A 13,993-nucleotide genomic window follows, 5' to 3' on the forward strand; every position below is an offset into this window, starting at 1 on the left:
AAGAATTAGTTCCAAATGAAAAAGAAAGACGTGTTAGAAGAGTTAGGGATAATAAGAGCCAATCAAGTGGTCAATGCGTTACCCCAAGGTGGGGAGACAAGAACTGAGGGCTGCATGGGGAGGGGCGGGCTCCACCTGGCCAAAGCACAGGGATGGGGATGAGCAGGAGCTGATGGGAGGAGCACGTAAGCAAACAGGGAGGGAAGGCGAGTTTATTAGGGTGTTGCTGGCTACGCCAATGGGCTTGGACTTGATGTATGAGAGAGACTGGACGGTGGGAAGGAGGATTCCATGAGAAATGGAACACCTTTGCTCGAGAATCATGTTACCAGCATGGCCTCAAATGTTACACCTTAAACCACATCAATTTCTACTACATTATTTTAATTTAAAACATTTTCAAAATCATACAAGGTCAGTATGTGTCTTAATCTCCATTAATTGTCATGCCTTTATAATTTAATATAGGTCCTACATGAATTTAATGTAGGTCCTAGATGCTATAGGTATTAGCATCTAATTTTACTCATGAATTACTGTGATGATCTAATGAGACACAGCGCAAAGGGCTTAAAGTAAGGCTGATACACATTCAATAAACGTCAACTATAATTATATACCGACCATGATAAAGCAGAAATATTCACCAGTGATAAGACAGAACACGGTGAAATAACCACAAATTAGAAAGAAGTCTTAAGAAACTATAGAAATAGCTGGGTAACTTTTATCAAAAAAAGAAAATCAATTAGACTAAGACTGAAAAAAAAATAACTACATTGAGTACATTTTCCCCAGCATCAAATAAACAGACAAATCTAAAGAACCTCTTTCAACGGGTCCGTTCACTCAGCCGCTGGGAGGCCTAGCAATGAAATGGGTTCGATACAGGATCAGATATTCTGAGGAGAGAGAGTGTCGTTTACCTGACAAGGCAAGTTCGTTGATGAGATTGGCTGGCCCCTGAAGGAAACATGTGAATGGCTTCCAGACTCACTATCACTGCTGTTAAGCTGGCTACCTGCCAGTTCAGCAAGTACAGGCATGTGCCCCGGATGGCAATCTGCCCAAGTTCACGTGTTCCCAGGAACAGAGGCATGGAAGAGTGTTTCGTGGCCTTATGTCCTGTACAGTGAGCATGCAGTATTTAAAACCAACATGGTTTGATTCTTTTTTAATTAAGTGCCATAAAACGTAATGCAATGTAGCACACTATGCAAAATAGACACTAATAGATAATAAAAGCTTGAGAAGTCCAGTCTTCTGTACTGAAATAATCCACCAAGTCAAAACGACAGGAACTAAGTGGGTAAGAAAAAGAATCCAACATGGACAAACACCTAAAGTTTAAAATCTACTCAATTTTCATAATTGGGCAAGGTGGACCACATGGAAAAAACAGGCCAGATATTAACTGAACATTAAATCTCTATACACATAGTCACTCACCAAATTATGAACACAACTCTGAGAACCAAACAGACAAAAATGGTTCCCTGCCAAGAGGACTAAGGAGAGCCACGTGCCCTCATTTAAATGCCCCACACCGGATGGCTGGTGAGCACAGCTGCCAAAGCCAGGGCATCCAGGCGGACGATGCGAGAGAGCCATGACTACACGCAACTCGCTTAAAGGGCAAGCGCCGATTAAGTTAACTTCAGCTACCCTGTGGGTTAATTTGGTTTCCAAGGTTAGCTAGAACCCTAACAACCATCGAAAGCTTTGTTTTGATGAAAAGACACTCGAATTAGCATTCTGACATGTGTTTTTATAGGAGATCGCACTTTCACAACTGAAAACACGGGTAAGATACCTGTCCCACCTCAACTGGAGCGTGATTCACCCACTACTCACTAATGACTTCACTGGAATAATCTCAAATTGCCGGAATGCCACCACTTTGTTACGCTAAAAGCCTGTTCTCTTAAATGTGCTGAAGAGCAACATGTCATTCCGAGAAAAAAATAATGGAAGGTTCTTAGACACTCTACTCCTTTAAGATAAAGCTCAAATCTAGGATTCAAGTCTCAAGCCTGACCCAACCCAGTTCAGCCCAGAGCCCTACTCCCCTAGTTTTCACATGGGCTTTCTTAGAGCATCTCAACATGGTTCTGTATAAGTGAGAGGCAGTACAAGGTTGTGTTTGCAAGGCTCCGGAGTTCGGCCACTTATTAGTACCCGAGGGGCTCAGGCAAGTTACTTCACCTCTCTGTGAATGTGTCCTCTATCTAGGAGGTGTGAGGATTAAAGAAATGAATGCACATGAAGTGCTTGGAACAGCACCTGGTTGTAACAGTATCTGCGGTTTCTGATTATACGAATGTCCATTGTCATCACTATCGTCATCATTGAAAGCATGAGGCCACAGAGACCAGACTTGAAGCTGCCGCTACCCTATCGCACCCAAGTCCTGGCCCTCACACGTCATTCAGATCATACAAAAGCACTGCGCAGCCTCACCACGTTCTGCTTCACAGCATGATACCACCCTGAGTCACAGTCCACGCAGCTTCCTAACCCAACCAGTACGCCCATCAGTCCTGAAAGAGTCACCTTGCTAAATACCATGCAAAGAACGAAAGACAAGCTGATCTTCTGTTTTCTCTGAAAACAAAATGGAATTTCCTTAGGATTGCTAATTAGACCCTACTGTCACCTAAACACCCTCCTGCTTCAAAGGAGGATCCCTTTCCTCAGTAGAAATTATTCTGTGCCCTGCCTTGACTCAGAATCGCACGGGCACAAAAGAGCGGACTGATACTCCCAAACACGGCCACAGCACGCCATCGTAACAGAATTTCTGCCTATGCCCGACTGTCAATCTCACTGTGGCTAGGAAATCCCTTTCTTTCCACTTTTCTAGGCGGACAGAAAGAGCAGGACGGCAGCTGCAGCCACGTAGGGAGGAGAGAGCCACACAAAAGCCCTTTCACCAGCACATTTCTCAGCTCCCTCCAGGGGCCTCCCACCAGCACCTACAAGCTCCTGCTGCCAGAACTCCAGACCCAGCTCCACCCCAGGTGACTGGTCCCCCCACAGTAGACCACACTTCCAACAGCCACTCTTCAGACGTTGTGGTCACGCCACGTGAGACCACTGATACCCTCCCTCATTCTACTTCCTGTCGTGAGAGAACGGGCCCTAGGAAAAAGCAGAGGTCCCTGTTCTACGCTGAATATCCTACTGTCAGTTGAGAAAGGTTGTTTTAAAACTTGAATAAATAATTCAAATAACTCAAGTATTCTGCCAAAAAGACAGAAGCCCCAGAAACATTCTGCCCCTCATGGAAGGCCCTTCTTTCTGTTCCCCACAACACAAACTCATTCGTCCTGTGTCCCGCTAATGAAGGAGGGCCAGGAGCCAGTCTCCAAAAGGGTAACACAGGAATGGTGCAGTGACACTCCCCCACAATGAGAATGTGGCCAAATTCTCTTAAGAAAAGGGGAGTCCTAATTCCCCCTCCCATATTTCACCACCGGTGATTTATCTTGTTGCAGCAGCCGCACTTCCATATTCATTCATTCCAAGTCTTTTCATCAAAATGTCCATTTCAATCCTAAAACCCCGATTGGGATTCTAAAAGTAACACAGCGCCAATAAAGTTTAGAATTTGCTCTTATCTTAATGGAAAACATGGTCTCCCAAAATAAGTTGTCAGAGAGGGAAACACTCTTATTGGGCTGCATTGTAAAAACTGTCACACACTGAACCGAAGAACTCGAGACAGAAGGGGGAACCTATTCAGGCATTCCGTTATAATACACACACCAGGGGGACAGACCTACACAAGTTTCTATTAACAATTTGAGGAAAGTCACTGGCCAGCCATTTTTCTGGACATATCCTTCATTTTGAAAATTGGCAAAAAGCTGCAACTTTTTATTGGTGCTCGAGTAGTAATTAACATGGAAGGGTACCCATTAGCCCAGAACACTAAACGGAATTGATTCCATAAATCTAGGGACAGATGCTCAAGATTCTATGCCACTCAACTTTGAAGCTGACAACAAAGGGAACCAGGAACATATCTGAAGTGAGAATGAAGCGAATGCTGAGAAGCAGAAAGTGAGGCAAATCAAACATAAATGTGAAATTACACGTGCTTTAAAGATGCTTGCTCCACTAACACCTATTAAACCTGCTTTATAACCCTCACTGTAGGTCAAGCATGTCAAACTCGCAGCCCACAACAAATGTTTGCGGCCCTGCCAATATAACAGTATATAAGAAACGTTTTAATAACAATTTTGTAATTTAATTTTTACAATATCCTGTAATACGTAATTATGAATAAAGAACTACAACATTCGCTAATGACTGATTACTATAATCGTGTTGCATTCATTTTCCTTACACACCTTACGTGCAGGCACACCATTTCTCTCCACTAATACTAGCAGCGAATATTTTAGCAGCCGATGGCCACGTCATTAGTCTTCAACTGACTTGTTTGGTGTTCACAACAGGAAATATTTCGCTTTCGTAGAACAAGAATAATAGGTTTATTTGCGTGATGCTTATTAGTTGGTGCAATTATTCAGTGTCTGGTAAGTTAATGTTCAAGAGAACATATTAATTGCTATTAAAATGTTCTATTATTTATGTTAACGATGACTCATTTATTTCAGTCCTTGTATTCAGCATGTCTCTATCGAAATAAACCTATGTTTCTATGAAAATTGAAGCTTTTGTTTTTTGCGGCCCACATACACTTAAACCTTGTTTATTTGGCCCGTGTTAGCCTTTGAGTTTGACATGCTTGCTGTAGATGTTGGGACAAAAAGTGGGGGGGAGATCTCAATGACAGCATTGGAGATTGGCTCTTAACAAGACTGACTTTCCGAGTAATGGTTCACATCACTCTACCCTTCCAAACCTCAAATGGAAGAGCAATCATGTGGGCCTGGTTTGTGAGAACAATTCCTAACGCCCACCCAGAGGCCTCGCCAGGCAAAGCATGTGATACAGAGATTAGCAGATGAGTCAGCTGTCACTCCCACAGGGCAATTACCAGTGAGCTCCCTGCAAAGCCCATGATAAAGTACCTACAAAATCTACTACACCTGACAGGACTGTACCTATTTAAGGCAGTCCACAGAATTTCTCTCTCTAAAAACACACCAAACTACTTTTCAAGGGATGTTTCAAATGTAAGCTCCTTTAAGAAAAGGTCTTAAAAAACAGTAAGAACTAAATTCAGATTTCTGAATATGTTCTGTTCTATGAAAAGTATATAAATGATACACATATTTGACAATGTTGAAATGGGTAGAACATCCCGAATACTTGGTTACATTACTCAAAGTCAAAGGCAAGAAGTAACCAGTTAAGTGGGCAGGTTCTTGGTATTCAGAGGCAAAGGACTCCTGTAGGGGCCCATGTCAGTTAGCCCAACAGGAAAGGCATGACTAGGAGAGACAGTCAGAGCTTGGCAGAGACGGGCAATGAGCAGACACTGAGGTTCCAGGCAGGTGCTAATACACCTGACCTGAGCCAACTCAACCCACACCAAGTGCCAGTGCTGGGTCCCATGGGGATCCCCACTGGTGTGCCTGAACTGCTCCGGCTTTTCTTCATCTGACAGGCACCTCTCTACACCTCCAACCTGTCCTAGAAATTAATCAAGCAAACCCCAAATGAAAAAAATTAGCATATCTAATTGTAGTACTTCTACTGCACAAAACCCACTGACCTTCCCTGAAGGAATTCTACATTATAATATCCTTTGACTTACCAGGATTCTCTAAAATACGTGCGCTGATAATTCTACCGCCAAAAATACATCTTGTAATGTATACCAGGCCAATGTGTAATCATTATATCACTTGTATTTCATTTCAAAACGCATCTAAACAGAAGTCTACTGTACATGACGTATTTTGCTCTGGAAAGCAAGAATTACAGAATAGGTGACCTAGAAATGGCCAACTTTTCTCTCACCTTTAAATGTCAATATTTGTACAAACGCAGAACAGTTTCATATATACCTCCCAGCCGCACTGCCCATAATCCCGGCCTCCCATGAAGTCACCCCTGGGAGAGTCTGGCCCTGCCACGGAGCGTGCAAACCTCTCGGGATCTATTTCAGGTCACGGCAGTGTTGGATGGATGGGTTGTTCGCTCTTTTTTCTTTCTTGGTAGTAAAAATATCTCAGTCTCTTAAATATATAGGTGGAAAGTACTCATTTCTAAATGAGGCTTTAAAAAGCAACAAAAATACTCTTTTCACTTGAAAGAAAAAAAAAACAAGGCAGTGCTCATGTAATTTAAGTCATCAAAGAAATGTAAATTAAGGTTTTGGTTCTATTTTCTGTTCAAACTTTAACTTACAGCAGCTCTTTTTAGGCTTTTAAAACCCACTTTGGAAAAGGGAAAACTGTAGGGATAACCATCCTGAGGAAGTTCAAAACACTTCAGAGTTTCAGTTCCTAACTTTGGGGTATTTTTCTCTGTTGACATTGCACCTGAAAATTCTAACTCATGTTGGAGAATATGACAACAACAAAAAAAATCTAGTCTCTTCAGATGAAGGACTACTAATTGCTGTTGATTATGCTATTTTCTCTTGAATTAAACTATTTTGGGCATTTTAGATGAGTGGTAGATAAATGATGTGTGATACATGCTGGTAGTACTTAATTCATTAGAAAAAGAATCCCTTGAATAAACCAGAGCACATTAAAATATTATAGCATCTAAAATAACTTACTTCTAGGAGAATATCCTATTTTTCATGTGTTATATACCTATTAGATGTGGGTACGGGGATGGGTATTGACTGAATACCCAAGGTATTACTTTAAAAAAGACTTTTAATATAATAAGAAAACATCCCATTTTAGAACACAATTAGTAATAAAGGATACATCAATCAATGAGATTAGTAAACAAAGTGAGTTCCATCCACGCTGATAAATGCCGTGATTACCCAGTTTCCTTCTGTTTCCACTACCCGTCTGAGAGGGCGGGCCATTCAAAGCCCAAGTAGTCATTAATTTAATCATTCAGCCTTTTGATCTTTAGTGAGCAGCTTCTACATGGCAGGCACTTTTGGCTAGATGCTGAGGCTAGAGAATGCATGAGCTAAAATTAAAAGCCTGCCCTTAAAGGTGGTTTAGGGGTAAATTATAACACCCAAAATTCGTGTATTGAAGTCCTAATCCCTGTACCTCAGAACATGTCTGTACTAGGAGATAGGGCCTTAAGAGTTAAAATGAGGTTACCAGAGTGGTCCCTAATCCAATACGACTGGTGTCCTTATAAGAAGAGATTAGGACAATGACATACAGAGGGAAAGTCATGTGGAGACACGGAGAGAAGACATCCATCTACAAGCCAAGGAGAGGTCTCAGAGGAAACCTCCCATGTCAACACCTTGATCTTGGACTTCCAGACTGTGAGAATATTAATTCCTGTTGTTTAAGCCGCCCAGTCTGTGGTGCTTCGTTATGGCAGCCCCGGCAAAGTAATACAAAGGTTCACATCCCATCAGAGGAGAATGACATATAACTATAGGAATTCGCTATGAAAAGCAGCTAAATTAAGAGATACGTATGAAGTGCAAAACAGTACACTCTCTAGCATGACCTGGCTGCCTCAGATGTTCTGGTGTGAGGACCTCTGCTAGGTGGAACACTATCCTAACAAAGCACCGCTGCCATTTCCGACACGCTTAGATTCTCACACCTGCAGGAACCCTTCCTGTGTTATTTCACCTCATCCTCACGTAAACCTGGTGGTAATTTTGAGTGTGTCCATCTTCCAGATGAAGAAAGTCAGTTTTAAGAAGATAATGAACTTGTCCAAAATCACCCAACTAACAACTGAAGGAGCCAGAACTCCAAGCCAGGTCTTCTCCACTCAACATTCTACATCAGCCTTGGGCAAACTACGGCCCGCGGGCCGGATCCAGCTGTTCTATCCGGTTCTCTTGCTCTCCCCTCTGCTCCTTTACTTTGAATTTATATTAGTTCACACAAACACTCCATCCATGCTTTTGTTCCAGCCCTCCGGTCCAGTTTAAGAACCCATTGTGGCCCTCGAGTCAAAAAGTTTGCCCACCCCTGTTCTACATCAACCTCTCAAACAAGACCTGCAGGGGGCACTGAGCAAAGCAGATCACGTGACGGAAGTTTTAGCAGCGTCTTCTCTCGGTGCATTGCATAATTCTGCATTTTTGCAGTTACCTCTGCATAGCATGCTAGAGGGGGAGGTAAGTGACTGCTCTAAGTCTGCCAACATTCTAGCTGCAAAAACTGCCAAGGCTTCTCCAAGTTACAGCAAAACCATAATGATGCTTCTGATCAGATAAGAGCAGAAACACAGATAGAAATCTGTATCGGTGGTCATGATTTCAATGCTTCCTTATTTTTGACTGATTTTAGGGCAGCTCATTCAGGTTCCATTGGTTCCATCTTCATGACTCACTATACACACAGACACCTGCAAGAGGGCAAAAAGCATGCGTGGGCACTGCCACCGCTATCCCGAGCCCTCACAGGCCAACGGGGAACCACAGGGGACCGTGAAGGAGCTAGCACAGGGCAGGTGTCACTGTAGAAAAAAACGGGAGGGGAGACCAAACAGAGAAATAGGAACATAGTTACCTGTTTCTTCATCTATTTTGAAAACACCAATGCCAGAACCGTCTCTAATGGAATACCGGATCTCCCCGTCTCTTCCTGCGTCCTCATCACGAGCTGACACTTTCATCACTGACGAGCCAACAGGGACATCTTCTTTCACCGCGCCCTTTTCCACAAAGCTGGGGAACACGGGCGGGTGCAGGTTCTCATTCACATCGATGACCTCAACCTCCACGTAGCACGTGGATGACAGAGAAACTGGCTTCCCTCTGTCTTTGGCCCTCACGGTGAGATTATATACTTGCTTCTTCTCGAAGTCCAGCTGCTGTACAATCCTGACTGCCCCGCTGAGTTTATCCACATCAAAGTGGCCTTCTCCGTGGTCCATGAGACTGTATCTCACCTGACTAGACTGACCTAGGTCGGGGTCATGGGCCTCCAACCACATGATTATGGTCCCTTCGGGAAGGTCCTCTCGCACTTTCACGTGGTAATTAGGTGGAATGAACTTAGGGGGGTTGTCATTAACATCCTCTACTGAGACTTTCAGAAGCACCGTGGAAAACAACCGGGGTTCCTCTGTGGCTTGATCCCTGGCTTCGATCTTCAAGAAATGCACGGGCTGGACTTCGGGATCCAGGGGCTGCGCGACCTGGACCACACCAGTCACGCTGTCGATTGAAAATTTATCGGTGTCTGTGAGGATGGAGTACGTCACGTGTCCATTTGGCCCGAGATCTTTATCGGCGGCTTCAACCTGGATGATTTCACTACCCACCTCCTTGTCCTCACTCACTTCCACAAAATAGCTCTCCTGTAAAAACTCAGGGGGGTTATCATTGGCATCCAGAACCCTGATATCCAGCAGATGCCAAGCGGCCTTCTGCGGCAGACCAAGGTCAGACGCGGTAATATTCAGGGTGTATTTGTCTGTTGTCTCACGGTCAAGGGGAGATAAAATTTTTAGCATTCCAGTGTCCATGTCAATAATGAAGCAACTATCCTCATTTCCTCCAGAAATAGCGTAGACCAGTTTCCCATTGAAGCCAGTGTCAAGGTCGGTCGCATTCACGAGAATGATGCTGGAACCCACGGGGTGGTTTTCCTTCACCTCAATGCCCGCTGGAAGGCTGCTGCTAAACCGGGGTGCGTGCGCATTGACGGAGTGAGAATCGAAGAAGACGTCCTCGACCTCTCCCTGGCCGTGCAGTTTATTTGCCTGGAGCAGTTTCTCTGCCAGCATTTTGGCAACACCGGTCTCTTCACACTGCAAGTGCACTGGCTTGCGACTGACCGCCACGGTTATGTTGATGTATAACGGCGTGGCCAAGTTTTCTCCGTCTGTAGCTGTAATTCTCAGGCTGTGAAACGACACCTTTGCCCCCAAACCTTCCATTAGTGATTGCTTTAATGACAACACCCCGGAGCTGGGATTTAAGCTAAACAAATCTAGTTCATTTCCAGCTTCAATCTGATAGCGGACCAACTGAAGTTCATCAGCATCAATGGCAGAAACGGTAGTTATTTGCTCTCCCACCTCGAGGTCCCTGGGGATTGTTCCTTCGCAATTTATTTTCTCAAACAAGGGTGTGTTGTCATTCAAGTTATTGAGAGTAAGGGTGGCCAGGACCTCCACTTCCCGGCGGTATGGCAAGCCCCAGTCTGACGCGCGAATCCTTAGGGTATAAACCCGAGGCATCAGCTCGTAGTCCAAGTTTTCTGAAGTGCTCACAGCACCAGTGAAATGGTTGATCACAAACGGCACGGGGTTTAGGTTTGCAATACTGTACGTCACATACCCATTCTCACCCTCATCGGGGTCTACAGCACTCACACTCATGACAGTGGTGCCAATGGGGACATTCTCATCAAAAGATGCTTTGTAGGATGTCTGGGTAAATTCAGGGGGGTTGCTGTTAGCACCTAAAACTTTGACCAACACCCTGGTGGAGGCTTTTCTGTCACTTGTTGTCACTTCAAGTTCAAAATGGGATGCCTGCTGTCTTTTAATCGGTTCTAAAATGGAAATGAGACCAGTGTTGTGATTTAAACTGAATTTAGCTTTTCCGGGCGCACTTTTGAAAACATACCTCACATGGGAATAGCTAGGCGTGGCTTTTACCATGACCACAGGGGTGTTGGAGGGAGCCAGTTCACTTATTTCTGCCCTGTACACATCCTTCTCAAACCTGACTGGCCCGGCTCTGAACTGTGGAGAAGTCACGTGGATTACTTTTACAGCAGAGAACTGGGGAGGGGCGCCTTTGTCTTTAGCCTGAAGAGTCAGATTGTAGCCAAAAGGATGACTGTCCCAGTTGATGTCACCAGTGCCTTTGACTTTATATTCTTTACTCCCTGGAGAGGACCTCACCGTTCTAAACTGTTGGTGGAAGTCACCGGCCACAATGCTTAAAGACGCTATTTCCCCGTTGGCTCCCTGGTCACAGTCCTCCACAGTTACGACCGCATACGTTGGGTCCCTGTCCAATTCTGACGGCGATAATGTCACCGCGGTGATCACAGGCGCGCACTCGTTGGCCTGTTCCACGTGCACAGTGAGCCTGGCCATGCTGCTGATGCCACTGCTGCCGTACAATTTCATCCCACGGTCCACCGCGAGAATTTCTATCTCGTAGAGCGGGGCCTCTGCGTGATCGAGTCTCCCGGTTAAAACGATGACGCCGCTGGTTGGGTGAATAGCGAACATGTCTGTTCGGTCTTTAAAACTGTAGTAGAACTCCCCATTGGTTCCTATGTCTGCATCGGTGGCACTGACTCTTGCAATACTGGTCCTTACGGCTGTGTTTTCAGGTAAAGAGACGCTGTACGAGGTGGGCGAGAATAACGGTCGCAAGTCATTTGTATCCAGCACTTGCACCCGGACTACTGTCCGGGCCTCCGCGTTAGTGTTCTTTTCAACCGCTTTGACTACCAAGGTGTAATGGTCTTTCACTTCCCTGTTAAGAATGGCGGTGTTTCCTCCTTTGGTCCTTATTCTTAGGAAGCAAAAGTCTCCAAGAACGTACTCTTCTGCTTTGAATAGGTTTTCATTGTCTCCCGAGACAATTTTGTACCTTAATTCCCACGATGGGTTGGTAAGGTAAATGCCCATCTTTATGGGATGCCCGACGTAGGTCTTGGCTGCGGAGTTCTCGTGCACAGTGACGTTGTAGTGGAGCTGTGTAAACTGCAGAGGAGGCTGGGCCAGCGTTGGGCTTCCATCACTGTCTCCAAAATGCTGGAGGAGGAGCAGCAGCAGCAGGAGCGCGGCCAGGTGTCTCCCCATCGCTCCACTCTCGGGGGCCTAACAGAAGAGAGAAATCAGAATCATTACTTCGGGGAAATAAAACCAAAAGATGTAAACTGTTTTCTTACACTTTGCTTTAGACCTTAGATTTTAATAAAGCATTTCCCATCTTTGTGGAATTATGAATAAATGCAGTGGCTGTAGATTTTTTTCTGTTTTCCAATATAAGTCTATCAACACTTAGTTGTCTAGAGATACTAAGTTTAAGAAGACTCTTTTTTTTCATACTTTAACAACTCAAGTTAAAGAATCCTAATGAGTGCCTGGCTGCTGTGGTTCAATGGTTGATATGAACCAGGAGGTCACTGTTCGATTCCTGGTCAGGGCACATGCCTGGGTTTCGGGCTCAATCCCCAGTAGTCAGCCAATCAATGATTCTCTCTCATCACTGATGCTTCTATCATTCTCTCCCTCTGCCTTCCTCTCTGAAATTAATAAAAAAATAAAAGAATCCTAATAAGCATCAGATGAAAGATCGGCAACTATAAAAACTGAAGTGTATTCTTACACTTACATCTTCAAGGCAAATACAGGATAAGCAATTGTTAAAAAGATGGATAAGTACATTGTTTAGATTTACTTACATACAATAAATGCTCAAAAGCTCACAAACTTCATGCTATTACATTTTCCTAAGCATGGGAAGCTTCGAACAACTAATGTAAAACAACAAAACATTGAACAGTGGCTTTATATCACCTCCCATAATGATAGCTTGTAGTCTCATTTCCCAGAATTTATCCTGAAATTATTTCTTTATATGATTAAGTTCACTCCCTACATAATGTGAGGGTTTACTGTCCCAGTGCTCTATAACAACTTAAGTGTATTAAAATAATTATATCATTCAAGTGTGACACTGAGGCCATCTCTGAACCACCACGAGCCAAAAAAAAGTCAGTTTACAAAAGGAAAACCCGCAGCTGGATGATGAACAGAACTTTGCCTCTCCAAGTCCCCCAAGCACATCTCACCAACCACATCTCACCAACCACACCAACGTCTTATCACTTCCGTTGTCAACAACCAGTACTGTCCTGAGGGCACTGAACAACCGGTCGCCAGGACACAAGACACACACACGCACACACTCACACACGCACACACACACTCACACACGGAGCCAAATCTCCTAAGCTAATGCCCAATCAATGCAACAAGGAGGTAGGCACTGCAGGTCAGAGGGAGATGTCTGGAAGGGAGGAACTCCACACTGAGGTCTGGCAGGGGAGCAAAAACAATTATTTCCCGACCATCTGTTCGGGAAATGCCAACAAACTCACCTTGTACCTCAGTGTAGCTTCACAAAACATCCCAGCACTAAGAGGCGAGGACAGGGCTGTACCCCTGGCAGAGTGGCCATTCACGAAATGTGAAAGCTACCAAAGGTGGAAGGGACAGCAGCCTGGAGGGTTGGTTTAACAGCCAGGTTGAAATGGCACATTAATTTACAGTATCTCAGCTCAGCTCGCTACTGCCAACTTTGCCCCATTGCTCATTTCATCAGGGGGAGAAAGGAAAAGGCCTGATATGCTGAAAGCAATTAGAAGCGTAATTGATATTGAATCACGTTCAAGTTGGGCACCCTAACCTGTTCTTCAGATATCATCACACCCTCAGCTCTGCATGGGAAGTAGGGAAATTAGATTCCTAGCCTCTAAAGGAAAAATTCTCATTTAAACAAAATAACAAAGCAATTTCTTCCCAGAACTATTCTTAATTTGGTCAGCAGATCTACAACCCAGGGAAATTTTAGTGTTTTGTAATGATCCAGTAATTTTATCAAAACAAGTGAAAACTTAATTCCATCCCACCTCCAGGTACTGAGAGCCTGCTATGGAACAGACCATGCAAAGGCGAGAGAGATTCCCATCCTGAGGTATTTACAAACTAGGAGTGAATAAATATATATACAAAATGCTTTCAAGAACACTTAAAAAGATGATGTTAAATAAGCATTTCTTTGTTTTAGGAAATATATAATTCCTATTACCCACTTTACAACAAAATATTATACCAGGATTCTATTGTAAGCAATTAAAATATTTTTGCTTAATTCCACATATAAAATATTATGCATTAAAAGGAGTAAGAACGCACT

At 44.1% G+C, this 13,993-nt stretch overlaps 1 protein-coding gene across 1 annotated transcript in view; it reads right to left on the minus strand.

Annotated features, from left to right (window-relative positions):
* The window catches only part of FAT1 (FAT atypical cadherin 1), a 109,945-nt gene extending 98,056 nt beyond the window's left edge, over window positions 1–11,889 (minus strand). Inside the window, 1 exon segment of the mRNA XM_080660559.1 lies at window positions 8,607–11,889. Coding sequence (XP_080516685.1) covers window positions 8,607–11,871 — 3,265 coding nt within the window. The 5' untranslated portion in view covers window positions 11,872–11,889.
* Between the last annotated feature and the right edge of the window lie 2,104 nt (window positions 11,890–13,993).

Source organism: Plecotus auritus (genome assembly GCF_963455305.1).
Source record: "Plecotus auritus genome assembly, chromosome: 3".
Lineage (NCBI taxonomy): Eukaryota > Metazoa > Chordata > Mammalia > Chiroptera > Vespertilionidae > Plecotus > Plecotus auritus.